This window comes from Caloenas nicobarica, chromosome Z (assembly GCF_036013445.1).
Source record: "Caloenas nicobarica isolate bCalNic1 chromosome Z, bCalNic1.hap1, whole genome shotgun sequence".
NCBI lineage: Eukaryota > Metazoa > Chordata > Aves > Columbiformes > Columbidae > Caloenas > Caloenas nicobarica.
Genome location: NC_088284.1, coordinates 858605 through 885535, shown reverse-complemented (window position 1 = coordinate 885535; position 26931 = coordinate 858605). Strand labels below are relative to the sequence as shown.

Below are 26931 nucleotides of genomic sequence, written 5' to 3'. Positions count from 1 at the left end.
ACGCATGCCAGTTTTCAGTTGTTTCTGAGAGAGTAATAGGAACTGGAATGGATCTTAGGTATGTCTTGTATAAACTTACCATTGGTACAGTAGAGATATAACTTAAATGTCAGCATTTTTTTAATTAAATGTGGAATACACCTAATACACCGCCCAGCCGCAGAGCGGCTCAGTCCAAGCAAACGCGGACTCAGGGACTGCAGGTTCTCACCGCGTGTAAGCGGTTGGCAACGCGGTGTTGTTATCAAAAACAGCACTTTATTTAGTGCTTAAACCTCCTGCTAACCTGCCCAACTGTTTTTATTACTGCTGCTTGAGTTTCTGTGATGTGTTCCTTCTCTCTGAAGCTGTGAGTCAAACACCTTTGTGTGTTTCACAGTCACCAAGAAAATGTTAGCTTCGTGACAGATAAAAAATTCCACATGTTGTTTATGTCAATATGTTTTAATATATTAAATGTTGGCGTGAAGATAGCGTTGCATGTATTTCTGGTTGGAGAGTGGCCAGAATCCAGGCTGTATGGCAAATGATGCTGATCAAAGCTGCCTTCAGATATTAAATAACCACATGTAGCGGTACCGGAGTTCCTCGGAAGACTTGCGTTGCAGAGGCTGGCTGATCCAGAGTTGCTTTTATGTCAATACAACTTGACTCTTTGGAAAAAAAAATCTTGCCTTCTGTGCTGATTTTAAGGAGGTGGCACTTTGAAAATGTTCACCACCGAGGCCTAGAAACCAGAAATGGAAAGGTTCCAAACTAATGTATATCTTTAAATTAGACTCCTTCTGTTTCTAATGAACTTCTATTTGCGTAGTTAGCCTCTTCAGCAGTGTGTGTGAGGGGGAATGAACTGCAGGAGGATGAATTCGGGAATGGCATTGGCCTTGAAAACGTTTCCCCCCTCTGTTTTCACCTACCGCAGAGCACCAGGTACTCCAGTGTAAATGTGAATTTGAACGAGCTGTGTCAGGGTGACACTGGCGTGACATAACGGTGTTCCGACAAGTGCACAGGCATCTCCAGAAAGCTCCAGAGCTGGTTTTTGAGTCAAGGTTGTTGCATTTGCAATGGGGATGAACTCTACTGTCAGGCATGTAATAGCTGCTGCAGCCTGGGACTTCAGCCATTTCTTACTAACAATTACAAAGAGAGTGATTTTGGGCAGAAGTGCCAGTGCACATAGGGAGATGCGATGTGCTGCCTGTATGTGTAGGGAGATGCCGCTTGGAAAAGCATCTTGTGCAAAATGTGCAGGAAATCAAAATGTGCAGGAAATCAAAATGGTGATGTTGTAATCCTCCCACAGTTGACTGTATTTTTCGAGTGGCTGTTTGAAGGATGTTATTTAATCCATGTCTGGATATGCAGGCGTTCCTGAGGAGTGGTGACTGTCTGCTGTATTTTACGTGAGGAATGGCACGGGTAGTGACTGTGTGTGATGTTTATCAAGTCATCCCAGAGTCTACTGAAGTTTAGTGAGGATTGGGACGTGTTAAGCGCGGGCCCGGCGTCCCTGTGGTGTAACCGGTGCTCATCCGTCCCACAGGCGCGGCGGCGCCATGGCGGGGAACAGCCTGGTGCTGCCCATCGTGCTGTGGGGCCGCCGCGCGCCCACCCACTGCATCTCCTCCCTGCTGCTCATGGACCAGCCGCCCGTCATCGTCACCGGCTGCCACGACGGCCAGATCTGCCTCTGGGACCTCTCGCTGCACCTGGAGGTAAGGCTGGCGTCTCCGTCCTCGTCTGCCTTGGCTTTAAACTGCGGGTGGCTGTTGTGGTTTTTTTCTGCAATATGACGCACTCTGTTCTGGGACTTCTCGCTGCACCTGGAGGTAAGGCTGGCGTCTCCATCCTCCTCGTCTGCCTTGGCTTTAAACTGGTGCGCTGTTATTCTGCGATACCACACGATCCGCTCTGCTGTGCAGCTCTGTCTGCGTCCCGCTCCCTTGTGCTCCCTGCCGTGATACCCACACCGACACTGCTGCCCGCCCTGGAGATGTCACTTCAGAAAGAGACGTTTTTGCTCTTAAACTTCATTGCTGCAGTAATTTAAAGTAATTATTTCTTCTTTTCTGGAGCTGTTCTAAACTAGTTGTAACGTTAAAGTTAAGCTGCTTGATACTGTTTTGTGAAAACAGATTCCCCTGATCAGCAGACTGTACTTGGAGAACTTTTTCAGATTGCTGTTTTATTCAACCTTCTTTCTATTCAACCATGAAGCCTGGAAGAGAAGAAAGGCCAGTAGCAGAGAGAATGGTTGATGATAATCGTTTTACGCCAGCAGCTGCCCTAGAGTTGAAATCTGCAAGCGCCGATTTTGATTGTGATCTTGTAGTTTGCCTTGGTACAAAGACTTTGAACCTCTTGGAACTGAATAGCAAACCAATCCTTTCTTGTCAAATAAATAAATGAAAAGCATGCTTCAGGAAGAGTTTATACTGAATACCTAAAAATCACAGTCTGTGAGTTACCCCCATAAATTGTGTTCATGTCTGGTATATTTAAAAAGAAAGAATATGAGAGTGCAACTGGTTCTTTCTAGAAAGGACAAATAATAAAGGGCAGTTTTCTTTTTTATCTTTAATCTATGCATAGGCTTTATATAAACTTATTTATGAATATATAGGGTTGTGAACTATACTTGATGGGGGGAAACTATTGTTGCAGTAGAACACAATTCTTTCATTCAAGTTGGGCCAAATTCAGCCTATGATTTAAATTACTGATAGCATGAGTTTGCAAAATGCTTTTTTTCCCCACAGATTTACTTTACAGTAATAGGTAGAAACTTTTTTTCATGTACTGCAGCAGCATCCTGTGCAAACTCTTTCAAGATTATATATCTGCTGCTATGCTAAATAAATGTGTGTGTATATATATCAACACATGTATTTATATAGTACCTAAAATGTAAATCTGGACTGTGTATATTCTGGTTAAGTTACAGTGCCTATCTTTTTCTACTTCCCGTTTTATTTCCCTAATTCCAGATTAATCCCAGAGCTCTGTTGTTTGGGCACACCGCCTCAATCACGTGTTTGTCCAAGGCTTCTGCTTTCAGCGACAAGCAGTATATCGTCAGCGCCTCGGAGAGCGGGTGAGTGTCCTGCGGCTTTATTACCGTGCACATCTCTTCAGTAGTGGAAATGGGGGTAGAGGAGAGGTCAGGTTGCTGTATTTGCAGAGGTATTTCTTCCCAGAGCATCAGCCTGCTCTTGAGCGTTGCTTTTCCGTGCATGTATAGAACTTGCTGCTTGGAGAACAGACTTCTCTGCTATGCAAAACAAGCCTATAAAAGGAAAAAAAGTTTGAGTTTGGGTTTTTCTGTTTATTTGCTTTGTTTTTAAAAGGCTGTTTACTGAAGGTCAGACCACCAGGCTAAGGCAAATTTGATCAATTCTGGTTGAGGAAGAAATTTCCTAACCTCTGCCTATATAAATGTACTTGGCCAGGAATATGTCTGTTATGTATCCAGTTAAAATGAAGTTTTTTTTATCTGCAAAAGGTGGGGAACCTTTTAACGTGAGAGTCTAATGTGTCAAAACTTAGAATTTCCACCTCGTGCTGATTTCAGTACTAAGTAATCTTTTCTTTTGGATTTAGAACCAAAATGTGTTTTCACTGTGAAGTTATATATCTGATGTAAAAGGGGGAAAAAGGTGAGAAGCAGCTGACAGAGTCTGTTCTAATTAAATGTTAAGGAAGTTTTACAAGTAACCCTGTAAATGGGGTGAATGGCAGAGGTGACCGTGCTCTGCTCCTGAGCCTGGTCGGGCAGCACCTCCCGACTCGGGGCAGTAGAACTACAGAATGACTTGAAACGCTCGTGAGAGGAGGGAGAAATGCTCGGTTATGTACTTGTGTCTACTTAATATTGATCATTGCTGATGAACCTTGGCATTTCACTTGTTTCCCCTTACCTTTGTGGGGAAGAAGCGGTTGTGTAGGTTCAGATGGAACAGCTGGAAAGTCAAGTTGATTTTGAGTTTCCTTTCCCTAAATACAATTCATATAGTCACTGACAAGTGGTTCAAATAGCAAAGTTTCTCCCAGTGTAAATGATCTGCAAATCCTTGGAAGACTGAAATATTTTCCGTGTAGTTTTAATCTGCCTTCTGTGTTTCAGGGAGATGTGTCTGTGGGACGTGAATGACGGGAGGTGCATAGAGTTCACCAAACTGGCCTGTACCCACACAGGCATACAGGTGAGCGCTTGTGTGTGCTGCAGAGCTCTGTTCCGTACGGCAGTGCAGGGACAACTGCAGATCAGGTACCAAAACAAGGCTGCTCTGTGTCTTTTTAAGCTAAATAGTGACACTATGTGCATACTGAAGTATCTCATGAATAGCATACGCTGTATCATCAGATGCCCCAGAGCTTGAGATACGTGCTGTACTTCAGCATTTGGAAAAATGCATCATAATAAAGGGTAGAAGCTGGCAGGAGAGGAGGAAAGGAGCATGTTTTTGGAGGTGGGAACATGCGGATGATGTTGTTGGGGAAGCGGATTAAAAACCAAGGAATCAATATCTCGTTGAGTATAACTTCTGTATTTTGTTAATATCCGCGTAGTTCTACGAGTTTACAGTTGGGACTCAGCGTGAGGGGAGACTGTTGTGCCACGGGCATTATCCGGAAATTCTGGTTGTGGATGCCACCAGCCTTGAAGTTCTCTACTCTTTATTGTCAAAGATATCTCCCGACTGGATCAGCTCCATGACTATCATTCGATCCAATAGAACACAAGGTAATTATTTTTGTTGCTTCTGTTATGGCTTTGTCTTTGTAAGAGAGACAGTATTTTCCACTTTTCCAAGGACCCGGGGAGGAACTGGAATGTTTCTTCTCGTGTCCTCGTCCTTACCAGCCCAACGTGTGTTTTTCCCCAGAGGACACGGTTGTGGCAGTTTCGGTGACTGGCATCCTCAAAGTGTGGATCATCACCTCAGAAGTTAGTCGCATGCAGGTAAAAGCGTCTGAATTAACGATATTTCTTCTTCTGATAAAAGGAGAACTTTTACTGATGCTGTTTCTTGTTCTTCCAGCTACCTAATGATATTATATTTTTTCCTCTTTGCTATTTGAAAGTCAGCTTCCTTAAATTTGCTTTGCTGGTTCTTCAAGTTACCAACAGAACTCCTAATATTTTTTTCATGTTTGAGAACTTTTTTCAAAATTAAGCATAAGATCATCTCCAGTTTCTACCAATCTATTTTTTTATTTGTACCATGAAATGTTTTGAGTTAATAAACAAATATTCTTGTTAACATAGAAGTATTTTTCTCTTTTCCTACTTTAAAAGTCCTGTTCTTTTGTGAAGTCGTCTTGTGCTACATTTCACAGGAGTTTTGAGTTCCAAAGGGAATTTAGTAACAAAGACTGTTACAGTACTGTTTAACTTTCCAAACTGATAGGGATGCTGTACTGCACACCTAACTTCAGTACAGGCAAAACTTTTATATGCAAGAGCTTGCAGTATAAGAGCTCTTTGGTTGAAAGAGATGATGCTAATAAATACATGTTTACTCTGCATAATAGATAGAAGAAATAAGTCACAGAGTTAAAGCTTGCCCTGTACTGCATAGGAGGTGTCTTTTAATGTGGCGGTGGCATTACAGAAGTGACTCTATCACAATAATCCTTTTGTTCTGCAGCTGTGTTTCTTATGCTCTTAAAGATATCTGTGTATCTGTAGTCTTTTCTTTGAGAAAGATAAAAAGTGATGTGGGGATGCCTGAAGGGCTTGCTGAGCAGAGAATAGAGTTTTTTGGAATATTCCTTATTAGGGCTTATCTACAGTGCTCTGTTATTTGGCAGTTCCTGCCTTCCTGTGCACTAATGAATAAAAGTCTTACAAGAGAGTTGCTGGACGTCTCACAGACCTCTGGCAAGTTAGCTAGTCACAGAAACCTCTTGTAAACGATATACATTACTGTAAATGTTTACTGTGGAAAAATAACCGTATGATATATAAATGAACTATTTTCTTATGAACTTATTTCCAAAACACTTGTAATAATATAAAGCATCACAGTTTGCTTTAGCGTGGAAGGCCAACAGAAAGGATTCCTTGGTTCTGACCCCATCGGGCACAGAAGTGGTATTCACATTTTTTTTGTAGCGTAGTTTCGAACTTGCTGAAAGATGTTTGCTCTCAAAGCCTTTTCTGGAAACCCTGTAGTGCAGCTAGCCGTGTCTTAGCTAACATCACCTTTACCGGTTACGCTGAAAACGCAGCTCTGAGCTGTGGAGAGCGGCTGTTGTGAAACTGAGGAACACAAAGACAGAACTAAACAGGAGCTTATCACAGTTCAGTCTGTTTGGGTTGCGGGGACCCCAGAAAGAAGGAAAGATGAGCTGACTCTGCTTGGTTCCAGGTGACTGTCGGGATGCAAGGTGATCGCTGCTGGTGCCGATGCTAAATAGGCACTGCTAATCCGTCCAGCTGGGGAATTTGTTAGACTTAGATGACAAAGGAGGATGCCACGTGTTCTTGCAGATCTTCTTATGAGGAATAATAGAATAAGAACTGCTACAAGGGTTTGGTTTTTCCTCAGAAGTTGGCCATCTGGTGGCTTACGAAACGGCATAGTCCCTTTTTCATCATGTGGTCTCTGTTATGGCCCTAAGTTCAATTTGAGCAAGAAAAATAATCAGCTGGTATTTCCTTGTGCTCTGATCTCCATCTGCACGTTGGGCTGGCTTTCTGTGCGACTCCGGGTTTCAGGTGCTGGTTGCTGTCTGAGCGCTGGAATGGTTCTGTGCAGGACAGAACGCTTATTCCCCGTCCTGAAGATGAGGAAATAATATTTCAGGAAAATATTATCTTGCTGCAGAGATCTGTAACAGAGCGAGGAGTTGTGATCTGGGTCATCTGAGTCCCTGCTGGTGCCTCGGTTGCCTGGCGAGCCAGCTCTTCCCTGCCTGCCTTGATAAACAAGGTGTTTTTAATGGCACTACACCTTGTACGGAGCCTGCAGCCGGAATCCAGCCTAGCAGAGCTGCTGTTCAGGACATGGTGTACCCATAGAACTGCCAAAATAAAACATGTTTATTCAGTTAGAATTTACAGAAACATTGACAAGCTCATGACTTGAGCAAATTTAAAACCATCAAGAAATGCGTGTTTTGAAGATGAGATTACAGAAGCTAACATACCTCTCTTTAATTTCAGGCTTATAATTCAATGTTGATTTGGTTTGTTGGCTTTTTTAGGATACAACACCAGTATTTGAAGAGGAGTCCAAACCAATCTATTGCCAGAACTGCCAGAGCGTTTCCCTGTGCGCGTTCACGCAGCGCTCGCTGCTCGTAGTGTGCTCCAAGTACTGGCGGGTAAGGCTGAACTTTGCTGCAGAACCTGATTTCGGTACGTGGCCGCTAAGACATCTGGATTGAGAGGCTCCAAGTCCTTTAACGTGACGATATTGACACTGAAATTAGCTGCTCTCTGGGCATTTTGGTGGATAATTGGTTAATGATAGCAGCCTTTTCTGTTTCTTTTCAGGTTTTTGATGCAGGAGATTATTCTCTATTGTGTTCAGTCCCGAGTGAAAACGATCAGACCTGGACTGGTGGCAACTTTGTGTCAGCTGATAAAGTGATTGTATGGACCGAAGATGGACAAAGCTTCATATATAAATTACCAGCCAGGTAGTCAACAATGAAATACTCTGTTTCTTTATTTTCTGGGATAAAGACATGAGCAGCTTTGAAGAAATATTGACTATCTTTGGCTTTTATTTGGTTCCAAAATCCCATGGATGTTGCAGAAACTAGTGTCCCATGAGCGTATTTTCAAGCACATGTCTCCTGAAGGTGCAACGTTGCAGCAGTGCTCAGTAATGTGGATCTCCTCAAGCAGGATTCCTTTGCTGCTTTCTGATATATTTGCTAAGTCTTTTCTGCTTCCTACTGGAGCTGTGATGGGAAGAGATGCACTTTGCTGTTGAACAAATGTCATAAATACAATATAATTTAAATATTTGCATAACCAGGTCCAAATAAGGAAGGAATAAGATTTTGCTATGTGGGGTAGAATGTAAATGCCGGTTGTATTACTGTACCAGAGCACTCTTTCGGCCCATTAAGGGAAGGCACGACCAGCTGAGTTTGTGCATCTAAATGTGAAAAGATAAAATTAATTTGAAGTTAGGTATTGAAGAGGTTAAATAAATGTAGAATGACAAAAGTAAGAAAACTAGACACTGTATTATCAATTGAAAAATGTCATGTTTAAGGGCTTGGGGCTTGGTTTTGTAGTGTAATTTAGTTAGCGATGTACTAATCATACTCCAGTAACACAAGGAATTTTGTTCTTCACCCCAGCTGTCTGCCAGCCAGTGATTCATTTCGCAGAGACGTGGGGAAAGCGGTAGAAAATGTAATTCCGCCTTTATTGTACAGTGTGCTGGACAGAGCAGATAAACAGGTAAAACAAATTTCTTTGGCGTTTCTTTTATGGACTGCATTTCTCTTTCAGAGAGCTGAAACACGCTTACATTGTGACCAGTTATTCTTTTTCAGAGTAGACCTTTAGGATTTCTTCTTTCCCTAGAGAAAGTAGATAGAGGCGATTCCCCCCCTGTTTGGTTTGGTTCTTGTTGGTTTTCAAATAAATGCAGAGATCAGGCTCTGGTCAAGTGAATCTTCAGTTCCCATATCCCGACAGTTTATCATTGATCGGTGCCTGAGAACACAGTTGTGCTGTGCATGGTGATGAGGCAGCAACTGAGCAAGAGCTTTTAGAATCACAACTTGGAATTTGAAAGCTAAAGTCCTGGAAGAGTAAAGAAAATGCAGTTTTGTAAGGCAGAGTCCTCTCTGAGCTATATTTCATTTTTATGTTGTACTGTGACCTGTATCTGCTATAAACTGATATATCTAAGGCTGCTGTATGATATAGCTGGTACTCTTACCTGTACTACTAGGGATAAGTAACAGATTTACAAATGCTGTGATTGCAAGACTACTGTAGGAATCTTTTTTTTTTTTATCCTAAACATTCATTCTGTTGTCAAATTTGGACACTGAAACATATATTGGATTTTTTTCCTTTATGTATGTTAAACCTTTTTTGCTTGGGTTGCAGACCACATTCCTCACTGAGCAGTGTAACTTCAGCTCACCATTGCAGTTAGAATGTTAACAATTTTAGAATATACACACACACATGAAATATTAGAAATATGGATATATTTAGAATAAAACCAAATATACGTAAAAATCTTTGTTTCTCTTCCCTAAACCTGTGACTTCTTTTGTAACTAACCACAGTTTCTTCTGATTCGTATTGTTGTATTTCTTATTTCTGCTGTAAGAAAGATAAAGCGTAAAGTAGGTAGTTTTTGTCCTGCTTTGAAAAGGTACAGTGGATTATGTGGGGAAAGTACATTTTGAGGATAGTACACGGTTTGCATGTGTTCTGAAGTTGTTAATTTACTTTTTTTCTTTTACCAGCTACTAATATGTCCTCCAGTTACTCGATTCTTCCATGGCCATGGGGAGTTCTCCTACAAGCTGTTAATCCAGGGCGACTCTTCGGGCAGACTGTGCATTTGGAGTGTGCCGGAGACTCTGGACCAGCGAGGTAGTGCAAAAGGTACAGCTCGTTAACAGCCTTGTCACCAAGCCTTTTAATGGGCAGCTCTGTTCTTTGTTGTGTTTTGTGGCTGGATCAAGCTCTGCTGCTTTTCCTACAGATCCATGAATCTGAGGGTTTTTTAATTGTTAGCTTCCTGTAAGGGTTATAATAACTTAATGTTTTCCTACATGATCAAAATCTTAATTTGTTCTGAATGTTTTTCAGGTACTAAATTTTAACTGCTTTATTCCAAATACTAGCTGTGGTCATTGCTGTCTGCCTGCAGAACTTCCTCTTGTAGCTTAAATCCTCTACTTTTCCAGCTCTGCCACGTTGTTTCCATGTCACACAGTAAATTAATCTCCAGTATGTACCTTTTACTTTGTTCAAAGTGTTGTGACATGGTGTATTTGACCTTTGAGATCTTCTCAGAAAAGCATTCCTAATTTCTGTTCTTCATATCTTTTATTAGTACTATTTTTTTTAAATTATCCCGTCTCACCCCTTCTTTAATTTTTTTCTTTTTTTTTCTTTTTAAACAGGACTGCCAACAACCACCTCAGTATCCCTCCAGGAAGCTTTTGATAAACTCAGTCCTCGGCCTGCGGGGATTATCGACCAGCTGAGCGTGATCCCGAGCGCGAGCGAGCCGCTGCGGGTGACGGCCAGCGTGTACATTCCTGCACACGGGCGCCTGGTGTGCGGCCGCGAGGACGGCAGCATTGTCATCGTGCCCGCCACGCAGACGGCCATTGTGCAGCTGCTGCAAGGGGAGCACATGCTCAGGAGAGGTGCGTGGGTCCCTTTGGAAAGCACAGCCCGCGCCGGGCGCCGCGTGCACCCCAGTTAGGAACAGCTCACAAAGCGAGAGCATTCGATCACCTTACAGCTAGAAATCATAGAACCATTTTCTTAACATTTCTGATGGTCTGTTGTGTAATGAGAAGCCTAAGGAATAAATGAACTGTGGCCAGTGTGCATCAAATCTGGGCGGGGGCAATCCTGTCCCTGGTGTTCGAGATGGGGCAGCAAAGCCGTGGGGGGACATCTCGTGTCTCTCCCGGAGCTGTTCAGGGCACGGCGGCTGCGCCTGCGGCGGGGAGCTCCAACGGGATTCCTCCTGTGCGCTGGGGAGTGTGCTGGGTGGTACATGGTGGCCTGCTCTTGTGTGTTTTCATCCCAGATAATGTTATTTTCATACTTCTGCGATTGTACTTGTAGAACAAATATTTGGGGTTTGATTTTACAAATGTTGATAAACAGAAATGACATGGAAATATTTTTCTGGAAATATTTTTCTGTAAAAATTCATCTGAGCTTGTCGGTTACATACAAAGCCGTCGGTTGTAGCGTTTCCTTTCTATAACTGATTTACTTTATATAACTTTTTGCCAAGGAAGGCAAAGACCAGATGAGCATTGTGATCCCTTCCAACCTGGTATTCAATGATTCCATTAACTTTATACAAGAATGAGTGTTTGATTTTTATTTTTTTTTCTGAATATGAAGTTAGATTGCCTCAAAGTTGATAGATTTTTCTGCAAATAAGCACTGGTGATTTGTACCCTTGTAAAAATACAGAAGTGCCTCTGTGCTTTCTGTGTAAGGTTTGCTGTGCTCACTAGAAAGTATAGTCACACAGAGGAAAAAAGTTCAATTGCATCGTGCAGTATAGAATACTCAATTCTGGGAATTAATTTACTGGGCCCAAATTTGCTATCTAAGCATCTTCTGTAATAGACAGAAGCTTAGAATGAGAATTATTTAACTAATTTATTTGATCTCAGTGAACAGACTTGCCGTTATTGTTCTCTGTTGACAAAAACTATTTTCCAGTTTAAATTTGATGTGATTACACTATTATACACAACCACCATATGCCTAACAGTCCATGTCCAGAAAAAAACCCCGACTGTTAACTGTTCTGTTGAATTGTATTTTCCTTTCTCTCTCTTCTCTCCTCTTCTCTCCCCACTTTTGCTCCTTACCCAATTTCTCAGGTTGGCCACCTCACCGGACTCTCCGCGGCCATCGAAACAAAATTACATGTTTACTGTATCCTCATCAGGTTTCCTCTCGTTATGATCAAAGGTATTTGATCTCAGGTGGTGTGGATTTCTCAGTCATCATATGGGATATATTTTCTGGCGAGATGAAACATATCTTCTGTGTACATGGTGGAGAAATTACACAGCTGCTAGTCCCACCAGAAAACTGTAGTGTAAGTTTTCCATAATATGTCTGATAACCTGTCTCACGCTTTCCATAACTGGTGCAGCTCCTCAAATCCCTCTTGAGAATGTGAATGTAATGTGAAATACTGAAGATCTAGCACTGACCCAATGTATAACATTTGCAGGCACTTAAGAAGAATTCAGTTGTTCTGTTAATCATGGTTTTGTCCGCATCATGTTTTAGATATGTAAAGGGTTAAAAATAGTGGAAAAACTGGATGTTGAACTGTAGCTAGGCAAGGCAAGGGGGTTAAAGGCACTTCTGTCTTCTGTAACTTGCATGAGTAGGTAGAATTTAGTTCACAAAATAACACTGATTTACTTGGAAACAGTAATTACTCTTTTTTGCCTGACAAAACAGGTTCTAATACCTGTTTGCTCCTTATGATGTGCAAGAGGTTGGATTTGAGAGAATTTCCACAAGTGCAATTCTGTTTCTAGTGAGTTTAGCCATAGACTTATGTACCTGTATTTTATCTATAAATAGGTCATTGATCACCACGCTTGGTCCAGTGAAGAAGAAATTATTATATACAACCTGTCAGCAGTTTGATCAGCAGTATGATTAAGGTTTCTTTTCTTTTTTTTTTTCCTTAGGCAAGAGTCCAGCACTGTATCTGCTCTGTTGCCAGTGATCACTCAGTAGGTCTTCTCAGTTTGCGGGAGAAGAAATGCATCATGCTGGCATCCCGCCACCTTTTCCCCATTCAGGTGATCAAGTGGAGACCTTCTGATGACTACCTGGTGGTGGGATGTTCGGATGGGTCTGTGTACGTCTGGCAAATGGATACTGGTAAGGTTAAGTTCAAAGGCATCGATTAAACAATTTCATATATATATGCGTATTAGGTTATAGTTCTCTCTAAGTTGCATCTGAGAGAAGAGTTAAATTTTTTTTTGTACATTTCTATTTGGAAATTTAGCACTCTGCATTTCCCCAAAATGTGTAGATTATGTAAGCCTTGGTTAAATACAGATTTTAGTATTTGGAATAGCTTGTTTAGTTTTGGACACGTGTAGCTAGCTGTGGCTGTTCCCGCTGCGTGTTCTCCTGGTTATCTGTAGCGAGAGCAGGTAAAACGTTGGCTGCACGTGTGGTGGCCGTGGTTTGTTGGTGCCTGGCCTTCCGTGGCTGCTGTCTCGAGCGCTTGGTGGCAAGTGCAGCACCTCCAATCTGCAAGAGATTCTTCACCTGCAGAGGAAAGAAGGTGTTTGTCTGTTGGGTTTTGCTGTTTGTTTTGGTGCTTTTGTTTTTTCAAGGGACTAATGCTTAGTTTGGAAGAAGCTAAAAATGAGCCTTAACAGAACAGGCAACAAGGTGTTGAATAAAAACAGCTTTGTTGTAGAAAATTTTGTGATATTTGAAAGGGAGAAAGCGAGGGAAAAAATGCATCAAAATATATGCATATGCAATTACCTTATAACTCCTTAACTCACGTAAGAGAGAATAAACCAAAACCAGAAACCTGCAGTAATGTCTGAATATTATTTTCAGCTTACTGTGAAAACTAGATGAGACTTTTTTTTTTAATTGAAGCTCTAGGAAGCAAGGAGGAACCTGAGATCCGTCATGGAAAATTAAATCCACACAGGTAGTTGGTGGGATAAGGAATTCAGAGTGATTGAGAGCAGCCTTCCACTAAAACTGGTGGCCGCTGCAGCCTTCGCTCTGGGCAGGACAGAATCACGCTGTGGGTTTTTTAAACTGGTCTTCATTTTCGTTAATTTGGTTTTTCCTTAAGCACTGTAGCTTAATGGAAGTGTAGGAAAACTCCATCCCTTTAGGAACATTAGTTCTAAAAATAGCTGTTAGCGCAACAGAAACTTTTATGCATTGCATCCTGTGATGTAAATAATTTTTGCCTGTTGTTGTACCTGTGATACTTCGAACATCCTGAATAGTTTGCGCTTAACCTCCTGCTTTCCGCCCCCGCACAGGAGCGCTGGACAGGTGCGTGATGGGGATCACGGCGGTGGAGATCCTGAACGCCTGTGACGAGGCGGTGCCGGCAGCCGTGGACGCGCTGAGCCACCCTGCCGTCAACCTGAAGCAAGCCATGACCCGCCGCAGCCTGGCCGCGCTCAAGAACGTGGCGCACCAGAAGCTGCAGACCCTGGCCACCAACCTGCTTGCCTCCGAGGCCTCCGACAAGGCGAGTTGGCTTTCGGCTTGTCTGGTTTTGGTGCAGCACCTGAAACATTTATTTCCATAAATAATTGCATTAAATATGGGAAGTCTTCATCGTTGTAACTGAAGGGTTCTTATCTGACCAAGCTTTGCCTGGCCTGGCTCAGTCTGAGGAGTTCACTGGCCTTGAAGAAAAACTATCAGCCTTCTTCAATGTCATCGTGCAGTTCCTAACGTAGGCAGTGTTATCCAGAGCTACACAGCAAAAACACATTTCACTTAGTGTTTTCTGTTCCATGCTGTCAGTGGTTGTGATTTTTCTTACTGGAGTCTGATTTTGAAGTTCCTCTTAGCTGTCTACAGCTCTGCTGCGTTCACCATCTTTTTCTGTAGGTTCAGTAAGGACAGAACTTGTGCATCAGATAAACTGACCTCTTTCTAGATGCATAATAATGTATCTTAATGTCAACCAACACAATCACTTCCACCTATCTCTGAACATTGTTCCCTAGTTTATGTTACTGTTCATGATGCCACCTCCCACTTCAGTGGGCGTTCTACTGTGTTTTTTCAGATTCAGTTTATTTCAAATCTGGATTTAGCAGCATTTCATAGAATCTGAGTTATTTGCTCCGTTGTACGTGTTCTGCCAGTCTGTAGTATTGATGAGCAGACAGGGAACCCTATCCATCTGCACGTGATCCGTATTCATCAGAAGCAAATCCCCCTCTTTCATTTTGTTCTGACTTTGAGGAGCGGCGTGAGCATCGATCTGGTTTCCCTCTTCCCCCATGTTGGACATGCGTTATCTGTTCCTGCGCATCTTGCTGAAGGTGGAGCTAGAGCTTGATTTTCTTTTATTTTGGTAATTGTTGCTGTGTGACAGTTTGGAAAAAGTGTTACTGAAATATATGTATAAATGGACATAAATGGAACCAAAGTAACTTAAGTGCTGAAAATTAATTATGGTTTGAGAAATATTTTATAGTTCTGAAGAGCAAATAGAGTACAATATGGCCCGTATCCCAGGCAGAGCTAGTCTAATACAGTGTGCAATCATGAAGGACTGCAGTGTGGAGGGTGTCAGAGCACGCAGGGTAACATTTCCAGCCCCACCGTGCCATTTGTGGCTCCCCGCTCTGTGGACTGGGTGCCCGGGCAGCGGAGCAGCACAGCTCCCATCCCAGGCGCCTCTGGTCACGTCGTTCTTTTTGGCACAGAAATGGCTGATGTGCCTGACATTGTGAAAAGCACTGGAAAGTTCTTCACTGATATTTTATAATGTTTGTCATAACATGTTTTATACTCTTCTAAACTTTGGTTATGCACAGCTTAATTTGTGGATTAACTTTGTGAAGAGCATTAAGAAAGTAATGCAATTGAAATTTCAATTTTTTTCTTTCACTTTCCAGGGGAATTTACCTAAATATTCCCATAACTCCCTGATGGTTCAAGCTATAAAGACCAACCTAACGGACCCAGATATCCACGTGCTGTTCTTTGACGTGGAAGCCCTGATCATCCAGCTGCTGACCGAGGAGGCCTCCAGACCCAACACAGCGCTCACTGCTCCGGAGAGCCTGCAGAAAGCTGCTGGAGCATCCGACAAAGGAGGCTCCTTCCTGACCGGCAAGCGAGCAGCCGTCCTCTTCCAGCAGGTCAAGGAAACCATCAAAGAGAACATAAAAGAGCATCTTCTTGATGATGAAGATGAGGATGAAGAGTCGATAAGACAGAGGAGAGAAGACGGTGACCCAGAATATCGCTCCAGCAAATCTAAACCATTGACTTTATTAGAGTATAACCTGACCATGGATACAGCAAAGCTTTTTATGTCCTGTCTTCATGCGTGGGGCCTCAATTCTGTTCTGGATGAGCTTTGCCTCGATCGCCTCGGGATGCTGAAGCCACACTGCTCAGTGTCCTTCGGGCTCCTGTCCCGGGGAGGCCACATGTCCCTGATGCTCCCGGGCTACAACCAGCCCGTGGCGCAGCCCTCACGTGGGGCCGAGGGGGGACGCAAGATGTCCCTCACGGAGGGGCTGGGCAAGGGGACGTATGGCGTGTCCCGTGCCGTCACCACCCAGCACCTGCTCTCCGTCATCTCGCTGGCCAACACGCTGATGAGCATGACCAACGCCACCTTCATTGGAGACCACATGAAGAAAGGGCCCACCAGGTACTGCAAACGCTCCAACCGGGACAGCTTCCTTTCTGAGCCCATTTCAATACAGCCTTTTCTTTTGTTTAATTTTACTGTGGGGTTTGATGTATTGAATGGCTATGACAACCCAGGGGACCTAGATGGAACTGAGTGTATTTCTCTTCTTAATGTAGTATTTTCTTATGCCAAGGTAACTATATTGCTTCAAATGGAGTTACTTAAGTTACAGTGTCAGTAGAACATGGAGTTGTATTAGCATATGCGCCAGTATGTCTGAGAGGCTATTTTTATTCTCCTTTTTAGTGCTTATTGTTTTCAAAGAGTTTTTATAATGAGGCCAAATTCTAAATAAATCAAAACATACGGATGAACTTTTAATCACCAAAAATAAGCTTACTTAGGAACTGTAAAGATAATATTTTTTTCCCTGTCAAACTGAGTTTTTTATAGGGTTGCTTTTTGAAGTTTGTTTAGTCATAGTATCTCCAGCAAATAATGTGGCTTTTTCTCTTTTTCTCTATCCTCCTCCTTCTATCATGTACCGTTTGTGTTTAGGCCACCTAGGCCAGGCACTCCTGAGATGTCCAGAGCGAAGGCACCTCCTTCCATTTCAAGTCATGCAGCCCAAGGACAAATTAAGCAAGGTAAAAAATCACTTGCTTTGGAACAATTTGATGTCATTTCAGCTCTTAACACTGTAGTTATCACCTTACTATCAAATGATTAAAATATTGCTAGCTTCTATATGGGAAGAAAAAGAATCGTAATATTCTAGGTAAAAATGTTAATGATTAAGGTCTTTTTAGGAATGAATATAAGATGCTGATACTGTCATGAAGTCATTCTCTGACAAATAATTTTTACATATTTTAAGTGCTTCCAAACCTTCTGGTGCTGAGGTGATAGGTAGAGTTTTAAAGTCTGTAACTAAGGGCTGTACACACTAACACAAAAGTGTTCATGCATGTTATAAGCTAAAGCATTAAGGTAAATACATGTAAGTGGTATGTATACGTTTCTCCTCCTTTTTATGAAGGGGGAAGAAATTATTTTAACACGACTCCTGGTGCTGTCATCACATGCAGTAATGCGGGGTGACAGCGGGTGACACTGCAGGATGCTTTAACTGTCTGCGTTGCACCTTTGCTCAGTGCAGCGGCTGAGCAGGAGCTGCAGAACCTCCTGTGGTGTGAGAGGAGTTGTCAGGAGATCAGACCGAGCTTTGGGAAGGAGCTGAGGGGAGATGGTCCCGCTGGGGCTGCGGGACGACGAGCAGGAGGCGCCGTCCTGCTGGTGCTGGGCCGGGGAAAATTGCAATTATATTTTCTTTTTAACTTTTACTTGTTACCTATTAAAACCTTGTCTTTTCAAGCTCTATGAATACAGAGAAACTTGTATTCTGCAAAATGCAATCATTTTACAAATTGCAAGTACTTTGGTCACTCTGGTACTCACCACAATGTGCAATCTTTAAAGATGCATGTTAAAGATACATGTACATTTTTAAATATATGTTTAAACTGTGGAACTGCTGTTGTATTACAGAGCTAGTAAGCACAGCAGGTGACTTATACATCAACCGTGTGATTTGCTTCACTCACGTGCAAAAAAGGGCAAAGTTTATATCTGAGGATTGGGGGTGCTACATGAACAGAGAACCAGCAGGCAGTGACAAAAAGCTTAAAAAAAAAATCAGGACTCTTGTGTCAACATCTGTGGCTGGTTTGGTTTTGTGTGGGTTTTTTTGTTTGTTTCTTTGTTTGTTTTACAGCTATTTACTTTTCCTCCTTGAAAGATAATTATTTGAAAGGTCAGGATTTCTCAGAGATAGTGTCTCTATGGCAAATTCAATGTAAGAAATAACATATTTGTCACAGAGAGGGTCTGTGTTTTATTTTTAAAGATATTGTTCCATTCTGGTTTTTCCTTTCCCAAATGACAACTCTGTAATTTCTCTTTCGCATAGCTTTGCTAATTTGGGGGACAGACATACTTCAGTGACCCAGTAGAAATATATATAACTTCATGAGAGACAGTTGATAAAAATGAAATTCAGTGTGCTGTCAAAAATATATACAAATGCTCTTGTTCCTGATTTGTCCCGTTTGGTACATCCGGTGGCCCGTGGTGCCCACTGTGGGGAAGGTGGGTTCGTTTTGCAGTTGTGCTGCGGGGTCACGGGCTTGCTCGTGTCCCACCTTTACATCCCCTGTGCACCATGGCAGGATCTTGCTACTCATACGTTTCTAGTGCTATTCTTCTTAAAAGTCAATTAGTGAGACAATTAATGCATTTGGGGCCACCCTTGCTGCGGGTCAGTGTGAGCCGTGTGTGTCCCGAATGAGCCCAGCACTGAGCTCTGCGCTGGCCCAGCTGCTGCCACCGCAGCCGTTGTCCCCATTCCTGACCTTGCAGGAGAGCTGAGAACTGCAACAAAACCAGGGGAAAAGAAACTTCAGAGGAAGGCTTCATTTTCGGTACGGAGCGGGTTGTGTTTTTACAAACAGGTTGTTTTCATAAAACAAGCAGCTTTCTGAAATCATGTCCTGAAGCAAGGTTGTGCTGCCCCGAAGGCCATTACCCGCTGTCCCGTGGCCGCACGTGCCATGGGACGCGGTGGGAACAACAGTTGTGATGCAGATGTCCCCCGTGACAAAAGAAGTTCGCTGCATGGAAAGCAAACAGACCATTCCTGAGACAATGCTTCATCGGTTCAGGAGCTCCGGCCCATTGTTGTTCTGCAACGGAATAAAAGAGCGGCATTAATTTGAAGATGCTTGTGCATGACATATGGTAATTTCTCTATAGGAAGGAAGTGACGGATAGTGACCCCTAAATCTCCACGTTGACCTCGGGTTGTAGCATGTGTGTGCCATAAGGTCTGCGCATCTTTTCATGTGATAATATTAAGTCATGAAGCATTAGTGGAAGTATACTGTTTAGAGCTGCTTTTAAATTACATTTGCACCAAGAAATGCTGCAGTCTACGAAATACAGGTCAGGGTTGGTGTTTTGAGCACCGTGCCTGTGGGCTCTCCTGTTTGCTCCTCTGTGCTCCGACACGCTGCGCTCTGCGTGCTTCTGCTTTCAGTTCTTAGTCCTTGCTGTGGTTTAGGTTTAAAATCATTTGGATGGGGACACAAATGAACCTATATTACAACTAGCCATCGGTAATACCTGCTGTAACGTTTTCGAGTGACAGATGGGGCGGCCCAGGTTGCAAAGGGGTTATTTCGGGCGGTTTTAACCACTAGTGCAAATTCCAGATCTGCCTAAAAAAGCATAAGAAGCAGCAGCAAAACTCCTGTTTTAAATTCATGGTCAACTGTGCTGTCAAACCCAATCTAGCTATCTGAAGACACATTTGTAATGGCTTTGTTTCCAGAGATGCGAGTTTCTGTCGGTGTTTCTGTGTTTCTCTGCAGCTGCATGTCCTCCTCTCACTGGCATTGCACTTCTTGTAAAACCTAGAATTTTTTTTTTAAGTTTAATACTATCACAGTTTCCTCCAGCTTTGTTTTTCATTCTTCAGTGATACTAATCTGTTTTTCAGAAGCTGCTCTCCTCACTTTCCTTTTTTTTTTTCTCTCTTTATTTCTTCTTCTTTCCTCTGCAAGTCGCTCCTGCTGTTCCCTCCAGCACTGAAGCTGGGCCCTCTGGTTCTGACACTGCTCCTCCTTTACATACCTGTTTCTTAGTCAATGAAGGTATTCTTTCTTCACTTTTCTATCTATTTGTCTTTTACTTTCAACTAATGTCCCTTATCATTGTTCTGGCTTTAATTTGATGTACGTAGGGTTTTGTTTTGCAAGGAGTTGAGTTTGGAAGCCTTTGCCGCTAGCGCCGGCAGGGTGGGCAGACGCTGTGCCTTGGGCTGGCTGGACATTGGCTTTCGAGGGGTCTGTGGGCTTGGGTTGGGTTTGCTGTTCTCTCTGGACCGGGAGCTCCGGCGGGGTGCGCGGGACAGGAGCTGCCCCGGGCTGTCCCCGTGGACTGTGAAACAAACTCGTTTTCATGCCATCTAAATTCTGGGTTTGGTGCTGATGAAAACTTAGTGTTTATTTCAACCGCTTGGGTCTTCTGTTGGGGATGATTTTTTTTTATTCTAATAAATACTTAACTACATTTTGAAAAATGTCTTTCTGCCCAAAAGATTGGCACAAAAAAAAAAGCCAAACAATCCAACCTCCCTTGTATCCCTGTAGGCAAGCTGCTTTAAATCAGAATTTTTATGCCCTTCCTACTAAGCTGTAAATTCCTGCTTTCATGCATCTCAAGTAGTAGAAACACTGCTCTCTTGACTTGGAAATTCCTCTTTATAATCCATTTTTCTTTAGAGAAAATTGACATAATGATTTCTCGTAGCACCATGAAGAGCTTTATTAGTTAAAATATTTAGATTTTTATGCTCAGTATTGCTGACAATCTAATAATATAGATCTATATGCTCACCTAAAGTATTTCTCTTGTTTCTCAAGTCAGCGTAAAGCAGCATAATACTAAAAGAGTGCTTTTGCATAGCGTACTTTACAAGCGCTTTTGCAAGCTCTGGTGTTTGAGCTTGATACGCTTCTCGTCACTGGTTTGATTGTGTAACGTTGCAGGTTTGTAGCATGAACACGCCTGGAGTAGCAGGGTGAAGGACAGGTTAGATGGGAAGATAGGGATAGACAAGCGTGATTGTACGTATTTGTGTACCTTTAAAACGGGACAGAAAACCCGGTGTGGTAATTCATATGCAAAGTTTTCTGTCATAGAATTATATCACACTTGCATGTAGGACGTTAAATGTCACAATAAGTAACGCTAATTGTGGTTTGAACGGGGCATCTAAATCCTGAGCTCAGAACCACGGCTTAGGCTTTTGAGAAAAAATGGCCATAATAGTTCTAGGGATTTTTTTTTTGTATTTAGTATGTGTGTTGAGTGTGTTCATAAGTCTGCAAGTTTAACACCCGAGCATGTGAACCGGCTCCTGCACCAGTAAAGACGGGGGAGCCCGCGGCAGGATGACCCCGCGGCAGAGGAAACGATTGGGGCGCTCTGCCGCAGAGCTGGTGCGGGTTTTCCCCTCCCCGTTCCTGCCACCCCGCGCTCGCGGCGTTGGCGGCGGCCGTGCTGACGCTGTCCCTTGTCGCAGGCTGGAGCCAGCTGGCCGCCATGCACTGCGTGATGCTGCCCGACCTGCTGGGCCTCGACAAGTTCCGCCCGCCGCTGCTGGAGATGCTGGCGCGCCGCTGGCAGGACCGCTGCCTCGAGGTGACTGCGGGGGCGCGGGGGCTCGCGCTGCGCATGTTTTCCCTTAACCTTAAAAAAAAAAGTCATTATTTTCCAGCACAAGCTCCTGCAGGTTTTATGTCAGATTCAGCAAGTTAATTTTCCAGTTAACCTGTCAAAATGTTGAAAAAGTGATCACATTTAAATACTTTTTTCCCCCCACTTTCTGGACACTGTACGTATTTTCAGAAATTAAATTTAAAACTACAGTGCTTCCATTAAGAATCTTATTAGAATTAAAAAAAACCTTAGCCCCTATTTTTCAAGAGACTGCTGAGTCGCTTTATTTTTTGGAGCATCTATACAGTAGCCAGTAAAATGTTTGTCACCAGGTGTTTGATGAGTGACTGGGGACCGTGGTCTGTGCTGCCCGCTGGCCTGGTCCTCTGCTGGGTGGGGTATATGGTCAGATGGCTTCCCCAGAGGGGACTTGCTCTGAAACTCATTAAAATCTGTGAGCGACTCGAGTCCCGTTCCTGGATATCCTTATGCATCAGGGAAGTGTATTTATATTCCATTTGTCCACAATTTTTTTTTTTTGGTCTTACTATGACCAAATCACTCAGCTTCCTTGCACGTTAAATCTTTTAGACCAAAAATAATGTCTTTATGAATGCGTTTCTATGAACTCAGGTAGAGCAAGTTACTTTGCGGCGTCCCGGGAACCTCCTGTTCTGAGTTATTTAAATTCATGTCCATAGTGGAGAGGGCTGGGAAAAACTGCAGGTCTCCCAAAAGCTTAGTTTGTTTTTCCGTAGCAGTTTTTTCCTCTTGCTGAATGCTCCTGAGAGCACGCTGCTGGCTGGCTGAAAGCTGAGTGTGCGCCGCTCCCGTTGCGTTGCAGGTGAGAGAAGCCGCCCAGGCCTTGCTGCTGGCAGAGCTCAGACGGATCGAGCAGGCGGGGCGCAAAGAAACCATTGACGCGTGGGCTCCTTATTTACCACAGTACATCGACAGTGTTATATCACGTAAGTAATGCTGCGTTAAACCGCAAAATAACTTGGCTACTAGATTTAAAAAAAGAAAATTAAAAAAACCAAGTTGTACGCAAACTAATGAACAGTGCTACAATCTAGGGGGGGAAAAAGTCTAGGCATGTATAGAAAAGTTTCTTGACATTTTCAAAGTTATTTCACGATCATGAAATCACTGAAGTTCACTGATGTTGATTAGGTAAATCAAACACTTGGGTACGTGTTGTTGGGACTGGAGACTCTTGCAAACCGTCCCTGCTGTTGCAGGGCTGGGCTGTAGTTCGGAGTTTTCAGGGAAGAAACCTGCTATGAAAAGGGCTGATAACGTTACAAGGTACTGGTGGTCAAACACTGACGTTCCTTTTCAGATCACGTATAATTAGATTATAGGAATTGTTTTAAAGGATGCTTTGGCACCCCAGGAGTGCAAAAGGCCTCTGCAAGGAGCTGGTGCCGTGTGTGTCCATCAGCATCTGTGCAACACTCGATACAGCTCCTGCCCAGGCTGGTGTTCGCAGCCATCCGTTACCCAGTGCTGAGAGGAGATATTCGTATATTAAATAGCTACTGACCACTAAGCTGTTGTGTTTTTCTCCAAAGTACCTATTTTTGTTTTATTCATTGCTATTAGAGCAGAGGTTGTATGGACTCTAAGAGTGTATTCTTGGAAGATCTGTCAGCATCATGAGATACTCCAGTCAATTATCCAGCTAGAAACTTGCCTTTATAGAATAATGTCCAAAAGCATCTGCCTGATATAACAAAATTCATATTCTCATGAATGAGAACGTTTGTTTCTAAGTCATAGGTGTTCATATTTCTTAAGAACGAGATTCTCTTTCCACCGAAGAATGTAGTTTCTGTTCAGAGAAAGATCTCTATTAAACACCAATTGATTTTTGAGAGATGCGTAATAATCTTATTAAATCTAAATGGAATGTGTAAATTACATGGAACACAGTTATTTAAAGTGATGTTGAGGATTTGTTGGTAAGATGAAGCTCTTGCTAATTACAACCTGTAGCCAGTAGCGTTTGCCTCGTTTGGGGGATGTTGCTGCACGCGTGGATGTGCAGCCTCGCAGTGGATAAGAGGTGCAAGTGTGCTGCGTGTACATGGCAAAGAGCCGTGGTTCATCCTGGCAGATGCTTGTGCCATTTTGGATATTCGGATCATTTCTAATTGATCTTCTGAGGTCAGCTATCCTCAGTTTGTAGAATACAACTAGAGTTGCCCTTTACTCTCAGGAGTAGCTGCTGTGGCAGCTGTTATGATTACTGTTTTTCTCTGGGGTGCCAACGATTGAGCTCGCTGGGTGCGGGGTTGGGGACGTGGCAGCGTTGGTACGGCGTGTGTAAACATGTCCGTGCTGCCCTATAGCCAGCTGGTTGTTCCCAGGAAAGGAGCTTCCTTTTAACATACTTGAAAACAAGTAGCAATTCACAGTAGCTCCAATAACTTGCTGTTTCCGGCACTCCTCATTATTTAAACAATTACTTTCGAAAGTTTTAAAGAAGAACAAGCAGGTTCGTTTTACATGTGCATCAGCTGGAAGCATCGTTTGTTCTGCCCCTTGTGCTTGTGTTGGTGCTCAGCTTAGAGGAATGGCAGGATTTATGTCGCAGCAGTTGAAGGACAAGCCAGAGTATTCTGTATACATTCGCTTCAAGTACACGTACTTTGGCCTTTATGTTAGTCAGTAGCAAATCAAAGCATAGTATTTGTTTTAACACTAAATTAGGATATGCTTCTGTATCAGAACAAGAAAGTTTAAAACGGAGGCAGACAGCACAAGAGAGAACTCAGCTGAGCGTGGCGGAATGAGTGACTTGAATTGGAATGTTCGGTGTTGGGAAAGTGCTGATATCGAAAACCTTTCAAATGGGTCATGACGAGCAAATTGGAGTTAATTTTTTTACATTAACGGTGTTGAAAACTATGTGAATTAAGGTTACAGAGTTTGGTTCTCCTGAATGACAGGGCTGAGGAGGCATTTATTAGTGTTAATTGTCTGTATGAACAGACACAAAGATGCTGACACCCTGAAGAAGAATAATAATTATGATATGAGAAACAAAATAAGGAGCTCCAAATGTGCTGTTGTCAGTAAAGTGTGCATATTAGTTACATTGTAAGATGTATTTTGAAAAGGTTTGGGGAGGAATTGAAGGTGATAAGAATTATTTAGGCTGGCCAAAACGAATGCAATGGACTTCTGAACAGGGTAGTTTTATACCGGAAAAGGAGAAGAAATATCAAAGATAAATATTGCTTTGATTCCTTCATCCTCCACTTCTCTCTGTTTTGCCTCTTGATGTAGGGGCAGAAGTTAATACCAGCATGTTTGCGTGTCCAGCGTATGTTGTTACTCTGCAATAGTTCTCACGTGCATCATGTAGAGTGTTTCTCTTACACATTAACAGGTTTGTTTTAATTAAATGGTAATCAGTAATAGGGGAGCAGAGGTTCTTTTCCCTTTGGTCTCCAGCATACAGGCAGCTCCTGCTTGGACACATTGCCCTGAGCTTCACATCGCCGTGTGCAGGGAGCAATAAATCTCGGGTTTATTTGGGCCCTGCAATCCCAAATTGGTGTGTCAGCCTGTTGACCCCGCATCGTGCGGGAATGGCTGGATAAGTGATGCCGTGAATTAAACCTCGGAGAGATGCTGCAGGTGTTGGTGGTTTTCAGGCTCCCGCAGGGAGGAGAACAGTTAAGCTTCCAAAGCTTCATCTTGTAGCTACCAAGATTATGTCATTCGACTGTAAATATTTGCTCTGGCCTTGTCTGCTCCTCATTTTCACAGCACGCAATTGTTTCTGAAATGCTGCATAGTCCTGGGGCGTTTGCCACGGGGACGTGTTTTCAGGTGGCGTTCAAAAAGGGAAAAATGCTGCTGTCCTTCTCTACCAGCTGAATTTAAAGAGCAAGGACTATCTTCAGCATAAAATGGATTCTGCAAATTAAATTATCTTTTCCAAGGGATTTCTTTGCTGAATATCATGCTTCTATTTAATGTCTTTTACCTTGGTCAGCGTGAATGTTTCCTTAGCACACGGCAGGCGTGGGTTGGGCTGTGTGGTGGGACGTGGCACGCTCGGGGTGCTGGCTCTGGAACGAGGAACAGAGACATTCTGAAATTCAGGACGCTGCTGCAGATAGAAAAATGGCCACTATGGCTTTAATGGAAAGCAAGAGGTTCTCTGGACCCGGCCTTTGTGTGCAGGCTGGGCTGGAGCCGGCAGCGATCGATGGCCGCGGCGTGGGGTGAATTAATGCCGGGCCGGTCCCTGCGGATGTGCCTCGTGCACCCTCCGTGTGCCAGCCATACACACGCACCGCTCTGGCCGCCGTGCTGCCAAAACACTCTTCACTCAGGTAAACGTTCATACCAGATTACCGTTTCTTTTTAAGAGGAAATCTGAAATGCGGCAGCACAGAATTAAAGACATTTAGATAAATATCCTTAAACTGGGTCTCTTTAAACTGCTTCAAGTAGTAATCCATATTATCACTGGAAAGCAAAATAGACATGAAAAGTCTGTCATAACGAATATGCTGGTTTCAGTTTTATGAATGTATTTCTGGTAGGCTTATATTTCTGCTAGAAAGTTTTACTTAAAGCCAGATTAATTGAATAAAACTTAATTAAACTTCCATCAGTTTAAATGGGAGATCTCATTGAATTAAAGGTAGTTTGATTGGACCCCAAAGACTTTGCTGTTTATGTCTGTGGTTGATCATCTTGCTCATGCAAGGTTTGACTTAAAAGAGCAGAAAGGGGTAAGGCAAATAATTCTGTGCTGCAACGTTTCAGTGTATCAAATGATTAATAAGTTTAGCATGCTGCAGTAAATATTAAATTGTAATAATGGTGTAAGTTTCTAATACCAGTGTATCTGGTTGTTAGTGTGTAATATGTGTATCTAATATTTTTAATGCTGTTGGAAGATGTCAGAGAAAGAATAAAACCCAAGAGATATTTACAGTGTGGAAAAGACTTTTAAAGGATAATTTTGTGAGAAGTCTGCATATGGTATGAAGGGAAACAGGAAAACAGTTGCTCTTTGCTTTATCTGTTTTGTGGAGTTAAACTGCATGGTTCAGAATAGCAAAAGATAATTTTTTTTCCTGCTCTAAGGGCGTTGTTTACTGACTGTAGCGGGTGTCTGGTTGTTTCAGCGGGGGTGCCCACGGAGGCCGTGCAGCCCGGCAGCGCCAGCCCGGACACGCTGGGCGCGGAGGCCAAGGCGCAGGAGGAGGAGCACGACCTGGCTGACGATGACATCGCCGCAGGTGAGCGCTGGCACGGGAACACCGGGTTTGGATGGGCTGCGACGACATCGCCGCAGGTGAGCACCGGCATGGGAACACCGGGTTTGGATGGGCCGGGATGACATCGCCGCAGGTGAGCACCGATATGGGAACGTTGGGTTTGGATGGGCTGGGACAACACCGCTGCAGGCAAGCACCAATATGGGAATGTTGGGTTTGGATGGGCCGGGATGACATCGCCGCAGGTGAGCACCGACATGGGAATGTCAGGTTTGGGTGGGCTGGGACGACACTGC

The 26931-nt window shown here is 43.2% G+C and overlaps 1 protein-coding gene across 4 annotated transcripts in view; it reads left to right on the top strand.

The window, feature by feature from the left end:
* WDR7 (WD repeat domain 7) overlaps positions 1-26931 on the top strand; it is a 72904-nt gene that overhangs the window by 6790 nt on the left and 39183 nt on the right. For 3 of the 4 annotated variants that reach the window (XM_065656123.1, XM_065656119.1, XM_065656120.1), the window contains exons 2-20: positions 1547-1718; positions 2991-3097; positions 4127-4205; positions 4573-4747; positions 4890-4966; positions 7216-7335; positions 7508-7653; positions 8329-8431; positions 9460-9601; positions 10126-10374; positions 11584-11804; positions 12415-12610; positions 13756-13970; positions 15358-16124; positions 16665-16753; positions 19727-19816; positions 21250-21368; positions 22231-22354; positions 26543-26656. In XM_065656123.1, the coding sequence (XP_065512195.1) occupies positions 1560-1718; positions 2991-3097; positions 4127-4205; positions 4573-4747; positions 4890-4966; positions 7216-7335; positions 7508-7653; positions 8329-8431; positions 9460-9601; positions 10126-10374; positions 11584-11804; positions 12415-12610; positions 13756-13970; positions 15358-16124; positions 16665-16753; positions 19727-19816; positions 21250-21368; positions 22231-22354; positions 26543-26656 (3292 nt within the window). In that variant the 5' untranslated portion in view covers positions 1547-1559. The remainder of the gene's footprint in view (positions 1-1546; positions 1719-2990; positions 3098-4126; positions 4206-4572; positions 4748-4889; positions 4967-7215; positions 7336-7507; positions 7654-8328; positions 8432-9459; positions 9602-10125; positions 10375-11583; positions 11805-12414; positions 12611-13755; positions 13971-15357; positions 16125-16664; positions 16754-19726; positions 19817-21249; positions 21369-22230; positions 22355-26542; positions 26657-26931) is intronic. The other variant, XM_065656122.1, reaches the window with a different exon arrangement.